A 21,811-nucleotide genomic window follows, 5' to 3' on the forward strand; every position below is an offset into this window, starting at 1 on the left:
CCGTAATGAAAGACCGATGAATAATTCATTTATATATGGTCAGGGCTGCGAAATGAATCTCAACTTATATCATTGGGGAAAATGTGAACAGGCTTAATTGGCCAGTTATCAAAGTAATCAATCTTTATTTTAATGATATTATACCTGAAAATAATAGGCAAAATTAATAAACCACCATTATCTTCCAGTGAGGGATGTTGAAGACATTGTGTAGCCCACTGCCAATGAGCCCCTAGATCTGCCATTCAAGCCTCTATTAATGAAGAACAGACGAGAATAGAATTCTTAGCCATGGATACAATGTCCTTGCTGTCTACTAGAGATGAGCGAACCTTTAGAAGTTCGGTTTGGAGGGCACAGTTGAACTTTAGATAAGGTCCGGTTTCTGACCCTGACTTGATTCGCACCTCAATGGCAGTCAGTAATTGGGCAGTTTGTTGCTCGACCCACATGCTGTCAGCCATAAACAGAACACTTGCGGTGAAGGGTGGGTGGGGTTTTTCAATTTTATTTTTTTGTGTGTACACTACATCAGATCATGTTGATTTTACCCCAAATGTGAGCCGTTCAAGCACTGCATGCGGCTCGCACAGGGCTGAGCATCAATCATACCCAAGCACAGTGCTGCTTGCTTGAGTGGTCTCCACTCGTAACTTATTCGAACTTCAAACCCAAACTTCGTGTTTTTGGTAGTCGGTTTCCAAACCTGAACCTCAAACCTCAGTTTCGCTCATCTTTTTTGTCTACTTGTAATAATATTCTCCTAATACTAAATTTCTGAACAATGAAATTGCAACAGCAAAAAGTTAAATTTGTGGGATTATGGAAATGGAATAATGAATAGATATCTTAACAATTTGGAAATGAGGAAAAAGTGGAAACAACATGTTTAAAACCTCTTGATTAATTCAATATAGAGTATGAGCGCCACACACAGAAATCCCTACACTTACATGCCTTGCTGCTATGCATTAATTTTTTTATGGGGAATACCAGCGCATACGAACTACAATGCTTGGATCCACCCTCAGCAGGGCAGATTAAAGTGCTCCTGCGCAGGACCACAATGACGGCCTGTGTGGATTATGTAGGACTCATCACCCACTTGGGCCTCAGAAGAAGGAGGACAGCAATCGGACAAGATGGAGGAGCCGGACCAAGAGCAGCGACACCCATCAGACCAGACCGCCCCCTAGCTGAGTATATTAAAGGGTTGTTTTTATGTTATACAGAGTATCCTGGGCTCTTATATACAGTATTCTGGAATGCTGTATATAAGGACTCACTGGTGCTGGCCACAGCTCATAAGGGAAAAACCTCATGACAGGTTCACTTTAATGGTTGTTTGAGTAATGTTCTGCCACACTGCATGCAATCAATCAAGATCCACCGCTGGCAGCTCCCTTTCGAATTGCTGACCAATGATGTCCCAGATGTGCTTTATAGGAAATAAGTCTGTAGATGCCGCAGGCCATCTAGGGCACACATGCTGCTCACAGTAGCATGAGCAACATGTTACCTAGTATCGTCACGTTAAAGAACGTTTACTGGGACAAGAAAAGTTGCAAAACCATTGATTCTTTGACAAATTTAATGTAACACCGAGCTATTAATTTACCTGGAATTAAGACTAGAGTCTGGCTACTGTACATAATGCCACCCACAGTATAATCCCATTAATAGAAGTTGTGTGACGTTACCTCAAGAAGACTTCTTCATGGAGTTACCCTTGAGGTCTTCTCACATTCGAGGAATTGTGCGTACTGATCCATTCTGTACTGCAAGTGAAATTGGACATCATATTCCAAGCCTAAGCCATCAAACATATCTACACAAATCATCAAAAGGTGTATGCACAACATTGGGCTATGAGCCAGATGTCAGGCCAAAGGTGTTCTACTGACCTCACGCCACCACTCTGAAAAGATATCATGGCGCAGAGCTAGACAGCTCTAGAGCCTGGAATAGATGTCTGTATTCTTAAGCAATGAGTCCCGCTTTTGTCTCGGATGCAATATTAGCATGAGATGGAGACCACAAGAGTAACACCATGAGGAGGCCTCCACAAGAGAACATGAAAGTATACCCGGAGTCATTTTTCAACACAACACCACCAGGATGCATGGTGTTAACATAGCCTGCAGCATCTACAGACTTGTCTCCTATCAAGCACATCTGGGAAGTCATTGATCGGCAATTGTAAATCGAGCTGCCAGCAGCAGATATTGATGATCTGCCGGTGCATTCAGTGCAGCACAACCATTGATAACCTGATTAATAACATACAAAGTTATAAGTATTTGTATTTCTGCGTGTGGAGCTTATACTTAATATTGAGTAAAACAAGATGTTTTGAAAACTTTGTTTCCAATTTTTCATCATTTTCATATTATTACTATATCAATTCATCCTATTATTTCCATAATTCCACTACTTTTCCTTATTAGTGTTGCAATTTCAGTGTTAAGGAGTGTATCAATGTTCTTCTTTGTATACATTGTCCTGACCTACACATGCATCCACCCGTAACTACGTAATATAATTTGTCATGATACTAACGTAATAAAATATTCCACTATCCAGTAAAATCACATATATGTTAACATATAATCATGTTAATATTGGAGACTTCGGCTCATTGATGACCGATGAATGGTAAATGATTTGAGGCCCCATAACTATTATTCAGTAATCAGAAAATGATCTATTGTTTAATCCCTTCACGACATTTGATATACCTATATGTAATGGTCAGATAGGGGTTCCCGACCAATAATGTATAAGTACGTGAAGGAGCTGTGCCCACATGATCGCCACCAGGAGCTCAGCGTAAGTGATAGTGCTCCGGCTTTCATAGCTCCTGACTGTTTAAATGCCTAAATTCTGCAATCAATAGTGATCGCAGCATTTAGGAAGCTGGTAGAGGACTTTACATGGACTATGGTGGTGCATTATAAAACATGGAGGACTATGGGGGTGCATTCAATGGTATGGGGGCTGCAAAATATAATATGAAGGACTATGGGGCTGCATTATAAAACATGGAGGACTATGGGGGTGCATTAAATGGTATGGGGCTGCATAATATAATATGAAGGGCACCTTATACATGGACTATAGAGGTGCATTATAGTACATGGAGGCCTATGTGGTGCATTAAATGGCATGGGGGCTGCATAATACTGTATATGAAGGACTATGGAGCTACATTATAAAACATGGAGCACTATGGGGCTGCGTTATACTATATGGAGGCTTATGGGTATACATTAAACAGTATGTGGGCTGCATAATACAATATGAAGGATTATGGGGGCTGCATTATAATTTATGAAGGGTTTTGTGGGAGCTATTATACTATATGGAAGACTATGTGGGGGCCATTATAGTATTTGGAGAGTTATATACGAGGAGGGACAAAGATAAAAGCATAGGTTGGAAAAGTTTGTGCTGAGGGAAAGAGGCTCTTTCCCATGCTCTGCTATACATCTTTCCCTCAGCACCCAGCTTTCCCATGCTCTGATATCATTGGAAAGCTGGGTGCTGAGGGAAAGATGTACAGTACAGTACAAAAGTTTGGACACACCTTCTCATCTCTAGAACAACTGTTAAGAGGAGACTTTGTGCAGCAGGCCTTCATGGTAAAATAGCTGCTAGGAAACCACTGCTAAGGACAGGCAACAAGTAGAAGAGACTTGTTTGGGCTACAGAACACAAGGAATGGACATTAGACCAGTGGAAATCTGTGCTTTGGTCTTATGAGTCCAAATTTGAGATCTTTGGATCCAACCACTGTGTCTTTGTAGAAAAGGTGAACGGATGGACTCTACATGCCTGGTTCCCACCGTGAAGCATGGAGGAGGAGGTATGATGGTGTGGGGGTGCTTTGCTGGTGACACTGTTGGGGATGTATTCAAAATTGAAGGCATACTGAACCAGCATGGCGACCACAGCATCTTGCAGCGGCGTGCTATTCCATCCGGTTTGCGTTTAGTTGGACCATCATTTATTTTTCAACAGGACAATGACCCCAAACACACCTCCAGGCTGTGTAAGGGCTATTTGACTAAGAAGGAGAGTGATGGGGTGCTACACCAGATGACCTGGTCTCCACAGTCAAAAGACCTGAACCCAATCGAGATGGTTTGGGGTGAGCTGGACTGCAGAGTGAAGGCAAAAGGGCCAACAAGTGCTAAGCATCTCTGGGAACTCCTTCAAGACTGTTGGAAGACCATTTCCGGTGACTACCTCTTGAAGCTCATCAAGAGAATGCCAAGAGTGTGCAAAGCAGTAATCAAAGCAAAAGGTGGCTACTTTGAAGAACCTAGAATATAAGACAGATTTTCAGTTGTTTCACACTTTTTTAAGTATTTCATTCCACATGTGTTAATTCATAGTTCTGATGCCTTCAATGTGAATCTACAATTTTCAGAGTCCTGAAAATAAAGAAAACTCTTTGAATTAGAAGGTGTGTCCAAACTTTTGGTCTGTACTGTATATCAGAGCCTGGAAAGCTGCGTGATGAGAGAAAGGTGTATATCAGAGCATGGGGAAGGTGCATGCGGAGGACAAAATGGATATCAGAACATAGGAAAGCTGGGTGCTGATAAAAAGAGGGATTTCAGATCATGGGAAACATGAGTACTGAGGGAGGCAGCCAAATGTCAGTGATCCTATCTTGTACCCCGAGTGTCGGTGTCATTATCCCGTAACCTGAGTGATGGTGTATGGCTGGGGGGGGCCCAAGTCCAAACTTTGCAGTGTGGCCCATCAAACTCCAGTTACACCACTGGTGCGATGCATTATACAAGTCGAGGACAGTGCTAATTAGAATTATGACTTTCTACTTTTTATTTTTCTCTTTCACAATCAGAGATTGTTAATGCTACATTGTTTGCTCAAAATAATCAGAAAACTAATAATTGCAATTACCGATAATTGGATTGGTAACGGTGAATTCATCCCGTAATTGCAACACATAAGCCGCGGCAGACACTGAACAGATACAAGCCTAGATTAACATTGGCTCAAACAATTCTGTTTCAGCAAAGTGAGGGATACAGAGAGCGGGTCGGTTTTCTTCAGGGAGCTGAATTATCAAGTATAATTCAAAAGCTGTTTCTCCAGCTCTGACATCCCGCTGTCTCTGTGTATGAGAGAGCGCCTGTTAATATCTAGCGGGTTTCTGGCACCGGGAGATTGCTAATCACCTCGTCTAGAACTAAACGCACCTCCGTAATCAGCATTAGTTCTGCACCAAACACATCCCTTTAAAAAAAAAAAATTCTAAACAGTATGTGAGGATTCATCTGTAATTACAGACAATTTCCCCATAACATTTCTGAAGGAATTGTTTGCAATTCTTCTTTGCTTTCTGCAGACAATAATACGCGGCGGGGGTCTTTTATGAAATGCACTTTGACTATTGCGTGGACCATATTTGTAGGAAATTGCCATTGTGGTTTTCCCAAAATGATAAAATAATAGGCTTTGTATTATCTGCTGAGACTTTTCTTTTCTTGGCTACCGGTAGCACTGATAGAATTTGGCAGCAGGTAGAAATTCATTATAACTATGAGATACCGGAGATTTTTTTTGTGTGTGTGTGCGTTAGCTCTCTTTTAAAAAATGAGGAAAAGCCGCGTAGAAGAAAATAAATAACCCCTTAGAGTGATGATTATTTTTTTATTTCGCCTTCAGGTACTGTGATTAAAAATAAAAAGCAAAACCTTTTAGCGGGTGAATCACCTATATGCAACTACGGAATCTATGGAGGAAACAACAACATCATTTCACTTAATATTATTGAAAAGCGGCGCCATGCCGGAACGGATAATGCTTGTTTGTTTTGATTTGGATTTTTTTTTCTTCCAAATTTGAAAAGATATGATGTGAATATTTGGCTGCCTGTGTGGATGTTGTGCGAGCAAACATTGTATAGATGTAGGAGGGTAGTCGAGTGACATTTTTGTTCCATAGAAATATCTTCTCAAACTAACATATTTGTGGTAATTAGGAACGTAGATGTTTATTAACTGTTTCAGGTTTATAACTTCATATGACATTTTGCACCCAAATGTTAAAAGGGTGGTTCACCCATATTTTTATTTTCTAGATCGATATTATATTGAGAAACAATGTTTCTCTCAAATACCTTGTGTTGGCAATAGTGCCTGTGAGAGGCGCTATTGCGGACAGCTGTTTCCCGCTCTGTGACCCCCGGGCTCCGAGACTTCGGGGATCCGGTGACGTCACGTCAAGTTCTTGTTACACCGCGGCCGGCTGCAGTGTCCGTGAGTGGTGAGCTGTGGGCGGTGTTTCACCGCTCGTCACAGCCCGTCAGCTCCCTCCTCCCTCACAGCAGAGCGCTGTAAGCAGGAGACACACCGGGCTGTGACAAGCGGTGAAACACCGCCAACAGCCCAGTGAGTCAGGAAGACTGGGGCTGGCCGCAATGATGAGACATGAGCAGGAACTTGACGTGACGTCACCGGATCCCCGAGGTCACGGAGCCCGGGGGTCACGGAGCGGTGAACAGCGGTCCGCAATAGCACCTCTCACAGGCACTATTGCCAACATAAGGAATTCGAGAGAAACATTGTTTCTCAATATAATATCAATCTAGAAAATAAAAAATATGGGTGAACCACCCCTTTAAAACTTAGGGATACTTAAAGGGTTTATCTGACTTCCCCAAAAAGTAATATATACCAAACAAAAATATAAATGCAACACTTTTGTTATTACCGTACTCCTAATTTCATTAAAAATCCCTATATTAACGTGTCACCAAGAAAGGTATATACGAGTATTTCAAAAAAGATCTCCTCGGAATGGTGTAAGGCAAACCCCCATCCGCCAGAGTCAAAGTGGCACAAGACAAAGAACATTAAGATTGATATAAAAATACATATATTTTATTGCTTTCAAAAGATTAAAATATTCTCCCTTACATAAACTAGGATATATACATGGAAAACATGCAAAATATAGAGACAGAGTTTTTCCCCAGGGAGGCTATACAAAAAAGATATAAAATATAGGGCTTTGCAGGTAGTAAATATAGAGCTGCGCAGATAATAAATAAATCAATGATTTATGTATAGGTAACCATAAGTAATATGCACATCCCGATCGAAATCAACCATATATCATCAAAATACATGTATATATGGAACAGTGTCTAATAAAAGAATAGGTTGGGGAACAGTTTAAATATCCAGTCCTGCATTAAAGTGCCTAGTGCTACAGTGTTTAACTTGAAAAAGTGCAGACTTACAGTCTATAGTTAGCAGTGTTAAGAAGGTGCTAGGTCTCAATAAGATGAAATAATCAAACTGCCTGCTGCACAGCCTGTTAGATTTGTAGGCCACTGTTCTCGACGCACGTTTCGCTGCCTTTAGACTTCCTCGGGGGTGTGGGTTGTGTGAGAGTTTGAGTTGTCACGAAGGGGGATATTTAAACCTGAAGATAGCAAGAACCAGTGCTGAACTTAAAGATCTAAGACTTTTTCTATGTACAGAATAGGCCTTTTTCTCTCAAATATTGTTCACAAATTTGTCTAAATTTGTGTTAGTGAGCTCTTCTCCTTTGCAGAGATAATCCATCCATCACACAGGTGTGGCTGGCATATCAAGATGCTAATTAGACAGCATGATTATTGCACAGGTTTGCCTTAGGCTGGTCACAATAAAAAGCCACACTAAAATGTGCAATTTTACAGTCTTGGGGGGTCAGAAAACCAGTCTGTATGTGCTGTGACCACCATTTTCTAGTCTTCTATCTGCCCGGTACAGTGAAACTGGGATTGATCCGTGAAGAGAACACCTCTCCAACATGCCAGACGCCATTGAATGTGAGTATTTACCCACTCAAGTGATTCAATGATAAAATAGGAAAGGAAAATGGGTTACGATGCAGTCAGGTGAAGACCCTGATGAGATCAACGAGCAGCAGATGAGTTTCTCTGAGATGATATCTCATAGTTTGTGCAGAAATTCTTTGGTTTTGCACTGATTGTTGCAGTCACTCCTGGTGTCCGGTCTCAGACAATCCTGGAGGTGAAAATGCTTGATTTTGAGGGCCGTGGCTGGTGTGATTATATGTGGTCTGCGGTTGTGAGGTTGGTTGGATATATTGCCAAATTCTCTCAAAACTCCTTCTGAGACAGCTTAAAGCCTCTTTCACACGTCAGTGATTCTGGGACGTTTGTGCTTTTTTTTAAACGTACCAGAATCACTGACATACGCAGACCCATTATAATGAATGGCTCTGCTCACACGTCAGTGATTTTTCACTGCACAAGTCTCCGTGCGGCGTACCCGCGTGTGCGTGATTGCCGCACGGAGACATGTCCATTTTTTTCTGGCATCACTGATGTTCCACGGACCACGCAGTGGTGTGGTCCGTGAAACACGTGCCAGAAAAAAACGTACTTTTAAAATAAAAATCATTTTTACTCACCCGGCGTCCAGCGATGTCCTCTGCAGCCCGTCCTCCCTGCTGCTTCTGAGCCGGCTCATTATTGTTGCGCATATTCATTATGCGCGACACAGCCGACCCGGAAGCAGCTGCTGCGGGGGTCAGCGCCGGCCGGATGCTGCACCGTGGGAGCGATCAGCACCATGGAGAGCGGGAGCGGGCACAGGTGAGTTGTTTTCTAAATGCAATCACGGGCCACGGAGAACGGAGCCCGGATTGCACTTAGACAACCCACGTGTGCCGTGAATCACGGCACACGCAGGGACATGTGCGTGTTTTACACGCCAGTGAAAAACGTCACTGTTTTTCACTGACGTGTGAAACGGGCCTAAGGTAGAGATATGAACTTTTAATTCACGGACAATAACTCTGGTGGAAATTCCTGCAGTCAGCAAGCAAGTTTCACGCTCCATCAAAACGTGCAACATCTATGTCATTGTGCTGTGGGATAAAACTGTACATTTTAGAGTGGCCTTTTATTGTGGCCAGCCTAAGGCACACCTGTGCAATAATCATGCTGTCTAATCAGCATCTTGTTATGCCGAAACTGTGATGTGGATGGATTATCTCGGCAAAAGAGAAGTTCTCACTAACACAGATTTAGACAAATTTGTGAACAATATTTTAGAGGAAATGGTCTTATGTGCACATAGAAAAAGTCTTCAGCTCCTGAAAAATGGGAGCAAAAACAAAAGTGTTATGTTTATATTCTTGTTCGGTATAAATCACATACGAGCAAAACACCTGTGAGTGGTTCTCCAACCTTAGATAAGGAAAGGTAGCAGACACAGGAGACTCGAACATCATAACTGCACCTGCCACCTGATATTCCGGCATGGCTGTGCTGCCTCCCACAACCGCATATACTGGATACAAAAATGGGAGTAAACTGTTCGAAAAAAACAATTGTATCCACTCGCTTAAGTTCAGGTCCTGATTCATCAAATCGCAGTTCAGTCACCTTCAACACGGCAGAAACTTCAAAAACAAGAGAACTCCAGCGCTGGAGGAACCAGACCATAGGACGTACAGTATATAAAAACTTGAGTTTTATTTAATTTAAAAAAAAACAAAAAACCCACATGGTCAAACATGAGAACATAAACCTCCAGGGAAGGGAGAAAAATAATGGGACCATGATTAAGGCCTAGGCTGAAACATGTAGGTTTTGGTTCCTTTATTTTTCCCCACCTTCCTAGGAGTTTCATGTTTGACCATGAGTGTGGGGTTTTTTTTTTTGAGTTTTAATATACGTAATATGGTCCAGTACCTCCAGCGCTGGCGTTCTCTTGTTTTTAAATTATTCAAAAAAAATATACAAACAGGACAGCATAGGATCACACCTGATTCTTTCTGTGAGGTAAAACATTTCCTTGCCTGTTTTTAAACATGTTTTACCTTACAGAAAGCAGAATTTGTGATCTCATGCTATGCTATCTGTATACTCTGTTCTGTTTTTTTCCCCTGGACAGTAGATGTGGTATGATCAGACCATGTGCCTGTACGGTCAGACACGGCCATTACACAGTACACAGCAGGGACATATATACAAGATTATCTCAGCTCAGGAATGTTTTTTTTAACATATTAATTTGTGGAACTTATTATTATTGCAAGATCTATTGATTAAAGTGTACTTTGTTCATGGGAAAACCCCTACAATGTTGTTTTAATGGAGGTGCTAAAGCAGTCAAATGCTCTCCCCTGATTAGGTTAGAAAATACTGCCCAGCTGATCAGACACAGCAGAGAAGCAGAGCACACAAATTATTTTATCAAAACTTGTACAGATATTTAATAATTTAATGTTTTCTCTTTTTCAGGAATACCGAGACCCCGTCTCCAATGTCGCTGAGTCCATCTCCAGCAAGTTCCGCTGGGAACAACAGTGCAGTCCCAGGTTCATCTTCTACAGGCACTGTATCTATCCCACAGCGAATCCACCATATGGCTGCCAGTCATGTTAATATCACCAACAACGTCTTGCGTAGTTATGAACACTGGGACCTGGCAGAAAAACTTACAAAAGAAAATAAGGGTATGTTCAGGATACTGCAATGTGACTTCACTACTTTTCTATATGGGCATATCCCCATGCCTACAATAATATTCATTAGTGTCAGATAACACTGAAGGTCATCAGTAGAGATGAGACTGTAAATTTGAGTGAAATTAAATTCTGACAAAAAAAAAATTGTAATTCGCTTTGACTTGAATAGAGCAAAATAACGGCTGCTGGCCACCATTTTTCTAAACCATAGAAGACCATCAAAATATTAAAAATTAAATACCTATATTCACTTTACTGTTTACCTCAACGTCACCCATCCAGTCCTCACTGCATCTTCAAATTGTTGCCGCTCGGACTGACATCACCATCCAGCCCTTATTGCATGTGATGCGTGAGCACTAAAATCCTCGAGTGCTCCTCACTCGGATCGAGCAGGTCAGGCGATCAGACTGGCTCGATTCGAGTAGTGAGTATAATGGAAGTCAATGAGGAACATTGAACATTTTTCCAGAAAACCCTAACAAAAGGGCTGAGGTGAGCAGGAAAATTGGTGAAATGGATGGAAACAGCTTGGGGAAGATGCCTGGAGTCTCAGGTCACTGCTGGAACTAAATAAATAAATAAATAAATGTCTTAAAAAAATTAACAGCATTGGGTCCCCACAGTTTTGCAAACAAGCCAAGTTAAAGCAGACAGCTGCAGGCTGGTATTAGCAGGCTGGGAAGGTCCATGGCTATTTGGCTCTTCCAAGTCTAAAAATACCAGCCCACAGCCTCCCCAGGATTGGCACATCCCATTAGACGCGCCAATCCTTGTGCTTTGCCGAAGTTCTTCCTGATTGCCATGGTGCAGTGGCAATTTGGGTGATAATTTGTGGGGTTGATGTCAGCTGTACAGTATCAGCTAGCATCCAGCCCAGGGCAATCAGGAAGAGCTGGGCAAAGCACCAGAATTGGCACATCTAATAGAGATGATATTTTTAGGCTGGGAAGGGCCCAAATAACCATGGTCCTTTCCAGTGTGGTAATAGCAGCCCCAGGTGGCTTCTTTACCTTGACTAGTTATCAAAAATAGGGGGGACTCCATGCCATTTTTTTAATGATTTATTTATTAGGCTAAATAAGGCTAAAACACCCTTTAGTGCCACATGACAGGCACTAAAGGTTGCAAGTGTACAAACGCTGCTCTAATCTATACTTTTCTCCTACTTTAAGTTTCCCTGAACTTTTTCTAGAGAATAGTGTACCGAGCATCGCAAACTCAGGGCTCATATAAGACCCCATGACATGAAGTGTTCGGCCAATCACAGTAATGCCATAGCCAACGTGGCTACGGCATTACCGTGGATGGAAGGCAATCCTCGCTACTTTATTGGCTGTTTAACAGCCAAGAAACGAGCGACGATGTAGTGCGTAGATAACATAGTATGAGCCCTCTCAATTCTGCTCAGTCATGAAGAGTGCTGATACAAGGGGAGGCCACAAGTAATATTCTATATACTCGGAGAGAGGATACACAGTAATATCTTTCTCAAACTATCATGTGCAAAATTCCAGGCTGTATCTGCATGCGCTAAACCAGAGGTGTCAATATTTAGCAAGCTTTTCATCACTTCATTCCCAGTCGTGTTTCATACATAGTCACATTTTTTTTTACATATTTTAGCAAGAAAAATAGAATCAGCTAGTGTAATCTAAAATTGCATCTTATTAATGACATAATTATAGGCATTATACCCATTTGTTAAAATTCCCATGTAAACCTAGAAGCATTTCCACAGTGGGGTGTTTTGATCTTAAAATGAATTATTATGAATCTAGCAATTAGCACAGTGTGTTGTAGTGCTAAATACTTAGCTTGAAATTAATTAAAGTATAATATTACAGAAAAATAAACGCACACCCAGAGATAGATTTTTTTCAGTGTTTTAGGTATTAGCGGGATTGTCCTCTTTCAAAATTAGTTTCTCTATATGCACAATTTGTTGTAAAACAAACAAACAAAATGAGCTTCACTTACCCTACCTGGGTCTATTGTTGTGTCTCTGCTGTTGCCTCATTATTTGTTGTTCGACTGCAGGGGTGATGTTCCTTCGAAATTAACCAATGCAACCAATCACTGAGCTCAGCTGGTCTGTTGTGTATATAAACAGCACGAACCGGTGCGGTCAGTGATTGGTTGCAGTGAAATCGACATGACGTCAGTAGAGGTGAGCGGACCTGTTGAAGTTTAGATAAAGTTCGGTTTGGCCCCATGACTTGACCTGAACTCCAGTGGAAGTCGCTGATTGGGCAGTACGGGTCTCTGCCCACATAGAGACGGCCATAAACAGAGCACGTCCGGGGGAGGGAGGGCAGATTTTTATTTCTGCACCCACTATGTCCGATAACGCTGATTTTACCCCACTGCAAGCCATTGAAACACTGCAAGTGGCTCACACTGGGCCGAGTGTACCCTAGCACAGCGCTGCTTACTTGAGTGGTTTGCATTTGCAAAGCACCCGAACTCCGAATTCGAACACTATATTGTACAAGGATAGGATGGGTTCTATGTTTCTAGAGAAGAGGAGTGGCACAAAATTCTGGAGTTACGAAGGGAATATGATAATGATGAACTGTGCTTTCATCTCTGAGTCTCCCAGATGTCAAGAAAATGGGCTCTCTTGACTGACTGTAGTTTGGCCCTCCAAAAAGTATTATATAGGTCTTCATTGCATGACCCCCGGGTTCCATGACCTCTGATGTCCAGTGATGTCACGACAATTTCCAGTTGACCTGACATTACCAAGGTGGGACCCAGGTGGTCATCTATACATGGGGCTCTCTCTTTTGTACAGTAGTCTCTCGATTTTGCAAAATGCTAGACTGTTACCACAAAAACCTTGATTCTAAATGGAGATCGCCACTTACATCAATCATATCCTCCTCTGGGAGAGACTCTAAGTGAAGGATGGGGGTACCAACATTTTCTTGATAGCTGAGAATCCTGGAAATGGATCTAAAAATTAAAAAAAAAACACTTTTAAAAGTAATACCTGTTTTGGTGTTATTACTGCCCTTGGGAGTGGTTCAGTGTAGCAATTTGACTCTCAAACCCCTTAAAATTATACACCACTGTGTTATAATATTAAACAATGATAGCATAATGCATTCCGAGATTTCAGAATATTTTTAGGCTCACCAATTAAAGGGGTGATTAACTAGTTAGCATTACTGGCCACATCAATATAATGTTGAGAAACATGGCTTCTGTCAAATACATACCTTGTGTTGGCAAGAGTGCCTTTGAGCAGTGCTATTGCGGTCCGCTCATCCTCATCACATGACCCCCGGGCTCCATGACCTCTGATGTCCGGTGATGTCACACCAACTTCCAGTTGACTTGACACCACCGCAGCTGGCCCCAGTCTCCGTGAGTGACTGGGTTGTGGGTGCAGTTTCACTGCTCGTCACAACCCCGCATCTCTTCTCTCTCCTTCACTGTAGAGCGTCGCAAGCAGGAGTGATTTTGGGCTGTCACGTGTGGTGAAACTCTGCCCACAGTCCAATCACTCAGGAGAACTGGGGCCGCCTCGGTGATGTTGAGTGAACTGGAAGTTGACTTGACATCACCGGACATCAGAGGTCATGGAGCCCGGGGGTCACATGATGGGGATGTGTGGACCGCAATAGTGCCGCTCAAAGGCACTATTACCAGCACAAGGTATTTGAGATAAGCCTTGTTTCTCAACATTATACCAATGTGGCTTGGAAAAGTAGTGATCCACCTCTTTAGTGTATAAACAATAGGGCTTCAGCTCAATGAACCCCTAAAATTATTAGCCATTTTAGAGCATCATCCACTTACATTTGGCTTTGTCTAGTGCGCAACCCTACCATTGCACATGGACTCATTGTGTTGAATGCCACAGTTCAAGGTGGCATTGTTCATTTTTTTCCTCTCAGCCCAGCTGTAACTTTAGTTTTTGAGTGTTTCAAGAACCCTATGATCATCTCGAAAAAATCAGCATGATTAATATTTCATGGAGATTTTTTATTTTTGCCTGAGAGTTCGAAATAAAATATATGTGAGAGTTTTAGCAAAAACCCAATCTCTATCAGTAATTATTGTGTCATGTTGGAAAATGAAATACAGTTGTTCTAGGGTAAATCTAGCCAGGTGATAATGAAGAATAAATGCATTGTTTACTATACCCATCTGTTTTACGATTCTGCACATTTATCATGAGGAAGTGGAGGCCGCACAATTTACAGAACGTTCCACCCTTTCACGCTCTAATTAATAACATAAAACACCTGAAGAATCATGTGTAGCCTTGGTGTATTCATTTTACAAGATCCGATGTTTATAGAGGTTTATTATGTTAGAATTCCTTTTATCAAATGTTCTGTTAAAAATTAATCGAGTACTGGTGTTTGGTCTTGAGGACCACAAGTGTCCATGGAGTTTGTTTTGATATTGTAAAATGATTGACTCCAATCCACTAGCAAGAAACTGCCATATTGGAGTTTACCAGAAGTGGGAATTTTCCATAGTCAGTTTTAGGCCGGAGTCACACTTTGCAAGTGACTCGTGCGAGTCTCGCATCACTTCACCCGCCACGGCCTGCCACTTTCCGGACAGGAGCATCTCAGCTGCATAGAAATATATGCAGCTGACCCACTCCTGTCAGGAGACCAACAGGCAGTGTCGGGTGATGCGATGTGAGTCACTCGCAAGTGTGACTCCAGCCTTAGTCGCAAATCTGTAAGGCTTCTGCCACACTCACGTGAAATTCACGCACGTGCCGAGAGACACGTATTTTCCCTGCGTGTTGCGTGCAGGTAAGTACGTGTCTCTGGTACGTGCGTGACACGTGTGTTCTACGTGTGCTATCCGCGATAGCACACGTAGAACCGGTAATTAACATACTCACCTGGTCCTTCCTGCTGTCCGCGGTGCTGATCCTCGGTCTCCAGCCCTCCCGTCTCCCCGCTGCTGCCAGGCAGTGAAGTGAATATTCAATGAGAATAATGAGCGGCGGTCGGCAGCAAGAGGCAGCAGCGGCAGAGACAGGAGGGCTGGAGAAGGTGAGTTAATGTTTTGTTTTTTTTTCACTGACATGTGTGTTTTCTCCGGCGCGTGTCACACGGGACCGCATCCACACTACACCCGTGTGGTACGGGTGCGGGCCGTGTGACACCCGTGCTGCGGGAGAAATCACTGACATGTCAGCGCTTTGAAAAACGCACACACGTACAAACGCACACGGACACACGTTCCGTGTGGTTTTACCTGTGTGTGCCTGCTCATTGAATATTCACTTCACTGCCTGGCAGCAGCGGGGAGCCTGCTACAATAGGGTAGCATTGGTTAACGTGTCTCCGTGCTGCCGGTACGTGTAAAAAAGGACAAACACGTGACGGCAGCACGGATGTGTGTCGCAAGCCTAACAGAGGCTTTCCAAAACTGTTGAGAAAATGGGCACCTACTATATATCCTACGTAATTCTTCTATGGTGGTAGTACTAGGACTTGAAACTCCTTTCCACAGTCAGGCAGTATTAGTTCATTAGTTGAATTAGAGAAAAATCTTTTTTTGCATGTACTGTATATCCCATAAAAGAAGATTAGGCCAAATGAACATCATAGAAAGGGGCCCCTCTACACAAGAAACTCCCATCATGATGGACTCGAAAAGTCCTTGTATTACATATTGTATTACAAGGATGGCCAATCACTTCTATTATTTTTCTCCTCTTTTGTGTGTATTTTATGTTTACACCCTGGTTAGCACTCTTGATGTATTGTTATTCTGCTGATTTCCCCCATCCATCCTACTCCATGGCACCTTTAATTAAGACTGGCATGTAAAATGCCAATCATAATGAATTGGCGGCAATGTTCCTAATCTTATCTACAGTTATATAAAATCTACTCAAACCTTGTTATTATTATACGTACAATGGACAACGTGATTCTATATGTCTGACATTTTATCTTTTATACTATTGCAGAGTTCTTTCAAGACCTTAACACAGTGATGGAGCCCTTAACCCAACACAGTACCATGACTGACCTGGTCCGCTATGTTCGACAAGGACTTCACTGGCTTTGCGTTGAATCTCAATTATTGTAGTGTCTGCTTTACCCATCACACATTTTCATACATTCTACCTCTACCAGCAAAAAAAGGACTTTAGCTGGTGGAAATCCACTCATTCCCTTGACTTCGACTTTTTATATAATGTGTGTTGGAAGTGGATTTTACCGTCATTGGAAATTCAGATCACATCGTAGCATTAACCAATTCAACCATTAATTTCCAAATCTTTAATATGCCTTTCGTCTCTTGGATCCATTCCTACGTGCTTTATGAAACGGTACATTTTTAAAGATATTATTTTTAGTCTTCACTGCCTTTACTTAAGAACATGATGCACTTTGTGAAGATTTGGAACAAAACGTCTTCATTGCGCGAGTGTTTTATGAAAACACTTTAATTGGGAAGAAATATTTGAAGTATTATGTTCAATGGAGCTTTGTGATTTACTTTGGCAAGAAGTAGAGTGGATATTGTTTACCCTTGGTTCTTCTGTAAGGTTTACATGAGAATTTATTGAATAATTATGGAGAAACATTAGTGAGGAATCAGTGTTAAAGCCTATAATGAAGGATATACTATCAAAAGGATCTTTTTTTTTTTTTTTTTTAAATAAACTGTATACTAGTGAACCCCAACAAGCCAAACCTGGCTACAATAGCTTTACATTCTGGAATTTCAAATGTGTTTCTCTAATTCTTTGCGTTGCAGTTTTGCATGAAACGTTCATTTACAAACGTTCCCAAAAATGTACGATGATAGAAAAGAAACAAAAAGTGAAAATCTGGCAGTAATAAGGCTTTATTACCAATATACCACTGACCCTGATTATCCCTCTCCAGTCTCCATTCTCTTCTGCAATATGCATAACACTAAGATCGGTTTGCAGTTGGCCATCTTTTAAAATTTTGGCAAATTGTTGACTAGTGCATAATGCAACTTGTTGTACATTCAATATATACAAAAATCTGTGCAATCAATGTTGAAATCCACCAAAGGAGAATGGAGATACATGGGACATATTGGTGATATCATACTAAGGTGAACCTACCATAATGCAAGATGATCGAATTATTGCATTTTTTGTTTTCGGTTGATTAGGTTCTTCATTTTTCTGCGGATCATAGTCATATCATTGGTAGTTATATAAGTGCAATGTTATTTGAGTGAATGAAGTTGTTACAATTGAATATCTAGCGAATCATCAACTTTTTAGCATCTATTGAGCAGTAACGTGCAGTTACACCTCTTCTCCACAAGACTTTTTGTGTTTTATGTATTCAAGTTTTGCCAAAGTGGATTCATCAATGGTAAATTATATATGATTATTATCATATCTCCAAAAAACCTTGTATTCTAAAGGAGTTATTTCTGCAGATGCCATATCAAATAATAGTTTACTACTTTGGGGTAGAGATGAGTGGACCCGATGAAGTTCGGTTTGGTGGGTTCAGCCGGATTTTGGATAAAGTTCGGTTCGGGACCCGGACTTGACCTGAACCCCAATGGAAATTACTGATTGGGCAGTTTGGGTGTCCACCCACATGCTGCCAATCATAAACAGAGCATACCCAGTAGAGGGAGGGAGGGGTTTTTCATTTTTTGGGTGGGGACACACTACATCTGATTTTACCCCCATTGCGAGGAATTCAAACACTGCAAGCAGCTTGCACTGTGCTGAGCACCAAGCGTAGCTGAGCTTAGCAATGCTCAGTCGAGTGGTTTGCATACTTAAATCACCCGAACTCCAAATTCGGACATTGATTTTCTGTAAAGTCCATGTTTGGTATGAACCCTGAACTTTACTGATCGGGTTCGCTCATCTCTACTTAGGGGTCATCTACCATATAAATATTACGTCTCATCTCTCTTAGATCATACAAAATAGAAATATTGTTTTTTAACTGGAAACATTTTTTTTTAAAAAAATGGTCTTGTGACTCGATGTTATTATGGGGCCCTTCTGGTGCGCTCTCCAGTAACTCTCGGAACATCCACCTAATGTGTTCACAGATTTTGAGAAGAAGTGGCTTCTTGTGACAATTCACATTGGCTGCCATGCATAAGACTGGAAAGCCATTAAATAAGAAGATGCAGGTGATGGGACGAGACCAAACTACTGAACATTTGTGACCACCGGCACTGGAATAATTCATCTGATCTTCTGAGATAGAACCAAGAGATTGTTGTAACTTGGTATGCAGCAGCAATTTAATTGAAACCTTTTTTTTTAATGTTTTTTATGATCTAACAGAGAATTTTAGAGCATAAAGAGAGTCTGTCACCAGGATTTTGCTACCTAATCTGAACGTAGGTGCAGAGACCTTGATAATACAACTTACAAAATGTAATTAATGAAGTCCTTCCATTATTAACATACAAATTCATATACCCCAAATATCAAAGGATACACTTTATTATTACCATTTAAAATTCAATCTTGAATGGTAATAATAAAGTGTATCATTTTATATTTGGAGTATTTGAATTTGTATGTTAATAAGGACAAAGACCTTAATACCAGCAATGTGTCACATACCGGCCTGTTGAGTGTAATTTTCATCAAATCATTGCATATTCCCACCAGAGGATTAGTAACTCTCTGCCATGTAGTCCAATCACGCCCCCATCACTGATTGACCACAGTGCACACAGAAAACTGCCAATCAGTAATGGGGGCATGGTTACACAGCTCAGCATTGTGTGCACTGTGGCCAATCAGTAGTGTGGGCGGGGTTATACAGATCAGCATTGTGTGCACTGTGGCCAATCAGTAGTGTGGGCGGGTTATACAGCTCAGCATTGTGTGCACTGTGGCCACTCAGTAGTGTGGGCGGGGTTATACAGCTCAGCATTGTGTGCACTGTGGCCAATCAGTAGTGTGAGTGGGATTATACAGCTCAGCATTGTGTGCACTGTGGCCACTCAGTAGTGTGGGCGGGGTTATACAGCATAGCATCCAGAAAACTGATACACCTGCTACAGATAAAACCTTTTTCAATCACAATTACAGCACCCAGTAAAGTTAGTGATACATCATTTGAATCAGGGTCTCTGTCCCTACATCATGCTTCTTTCAGATGTGGTAACAAAAACTTGATAGTAGATTCCCTTTAAAGGAACAACCCCATTCGTAAAGATGTGACTTGGAAGACATTGAGATATCTACAACATAGTATTACTTCTTGAATTCCTAGTAAATTATTTAGGATTATGTGTAAGCTACCTCCAAGTGGAAGGTGGAAAATTAAGTGATTGAAATAAGTTATTTAAAATTATTATGTATTCATAAATTACCTCAGACTTCAGTTTTTAAACCAAATGTGCTTGATTGCACACATCACGTGTTGATGAATTTTAGCGTACATTTGTAGACGTGTTGCTTAACAATAAAGCACAAAAAATACAAAATGGCAAAGGGTTAGTTTTTAGGTTTTTTATTTATTTGTTCCTACCTTTTAACGCTGCATAATCACAATGTACATGATGTAATTGACATATTCAAATTTCTAAGCCATTTCAAGGCGTCGATTGTTGGGTTGTCACTTGATACGTAACTTTCATGATTGTAGCAATGAGCAAGTATGAAAACCACTATGGCTTATCTTTATGTTGCCTGGGGGCCTTAAAGCTCTTGGGGGTTTTGCACTTAACACTAATGTCAGTAAGACTGGTTATTCCCTTGTCCCGATTGGGAAAAATCACCAAGAGAGTTGGATTTATCCTACATATATATTCAAGCATATATCTACTGTCAAAAAACTGGTAGATTTTCATTGACGCCTTAGGGCAAAACCTTAGCTATGTTGAATTTATGATAAAGACTACAAGTACGGCTTTAACGAGAGTGAGCTGATAGCGATGATTATAGACAGGGGTGTTTAGATGACAGGTCCTAGCAAGTGTTTCTAAGCAACGTATCTTTGACTCTAAATAATTAATAGATAGCCATAGATATCAAAATACACATACACTATATATGTATATTAAAGACATCACATACATAAATGGTACTAAACTCATTGTTCAAGAATTAGGGGTTCAGTCATTTTCTGATGAAATCCTTAAAGGGGTGGTCCACTACTCAGAGGTAGTGGCCACATAGATGTAAAGCTCATAAAGAAGGCTTTTCTCAAATACCTTGTGTAGTAAATTTTGACTCTGAACGGCGCAATTGCGGTCCGTTCATCCACATCATATGACCCCCGGGCTTTGTGACCCCTGAGATCTGGTAATGTCACGTCAACTTCCAGTTGACTCAACATCACTGAGGCCCCTGTCTCCCTGAGTGACTGGGTTATGGGCAGAATTTCACCGCTCGTGACACTCATGCGCTCTCTCCGCAAGTAGGAGCGATGCTGGGCTGTGATGAGCGGTGAAACTCTGCCCACAGCCCAGTCTCTGAGGGAGACAGAGGCCTGCCTCAGTGATGCTGGGTCAACTGAAAGTTCACGTGACTTCACCGGATCTCAGAGGTCACGGAGCCCGTGGTACATGTGATGGGGCTGACCAGACTGCAATAGCGCCATTCAGAGTCAGTATTTACTACACAAGGTATTTGAGAAAAGCCTTCTCTATGAGCTTAACATCGATGTAGCGACTAATGCTGAGTAGTGGACCACCTCTTTAAAACACCATAAACTACCTTAAACTTAACCCATTCCCCATTTTTTTACCACAGCACTTCGAGGCTGTCAATAGTGGATGCCAGTGTCTACATGGTCTTTAATGCTCAAGATGATTGTGGCCATTTGATAGTTTACTTTCAGACAAGTTCCCCCAGCTGTGTATTCTCTTGCTCAGATGATGAAACCTTAACCAGGACACAGACGAGCACAGGAACCTCCTATATCTGAAGTCACATGGGTAAATGACATGGCTGCCACCATTTTACGCACTATAGATGCAGGGTCTATAGTGTTCACTCTTTACACATCATCCTTGAATGGCAAGGCATCTAGGGCTAGGGGGTGGCAGTGAGAAATCAATGGGTTAGGGGTTTTTTTTAGAGTACATTATGAGGTTCCAGAGATTTCATTACAAAGTGCTCAATTTGTTTAATATGTTATAATTGATATTACATTATATAACCTAAAAGTATATATTAATGAGTAATCCTACCCCCAAAATTCAAAGCCTGGCATTGTCATTAAATATGAGCAGCGTACTCCATAATTGTATAGCCAGTTAGGGTTCAGTTCATGGACACAGTCACATGCATGGTTCCATGTGGTAGACC

The 21,811-nt window shown here is 41.5% G+C and overlaps 1 protein-coding gene across 3 annotated transcripts in view; it reads left to right on the forward strand.

Moving 5' to 3' along the window:
- The window catches only part of AFF2 (ALF transcription elongation factor 2), a 763,896-nt gene extending 743,239 nt beyond the window's left edge, over nucleotides 1-20,657 (forward strand). For all 3 annotated transcript variants that reach the window (XM_075323783.1, XM_075323786.1, XM_075323784.1), the window contains exons 20-21: nucleotides 10,304-10,518; nucleotides 16,487-20,657. In XM_075323783.1, coding sequence (XP_075179898.1) covers nucleotides 10,304-10,518; nucleotides 16,487-16,608 — 337 coding nt within the window. In that variant the 3' untranslated portion in view covers nucleotides 16,609-20,657. The remainder of the gene's footprint in view (nucleotides 1-10,303; nucleotides 10,519-16,486) is intronic.
- The last annotated feature ends 1,154 nt before the right edge of the window (nucleotides 20,658-21,811 follow it).

The sequence above is a fragment of the Anomaloglossus baeobatrachus genome, chromosome 9, assembly GCF_048569485.1.
Source record: "Anomaloglossus baeobatrachus isolate aAnoBae1 chromosome 9, aAnoBae1.hap1, whole genome shotgun sequence".
Lineage (NCBI taxonomy): Eukaryota > Metazoa > Chordata > Amphibia > Anura > Aromobatidae > Anomaloglossus > Anomaloglossus baeobatrachus.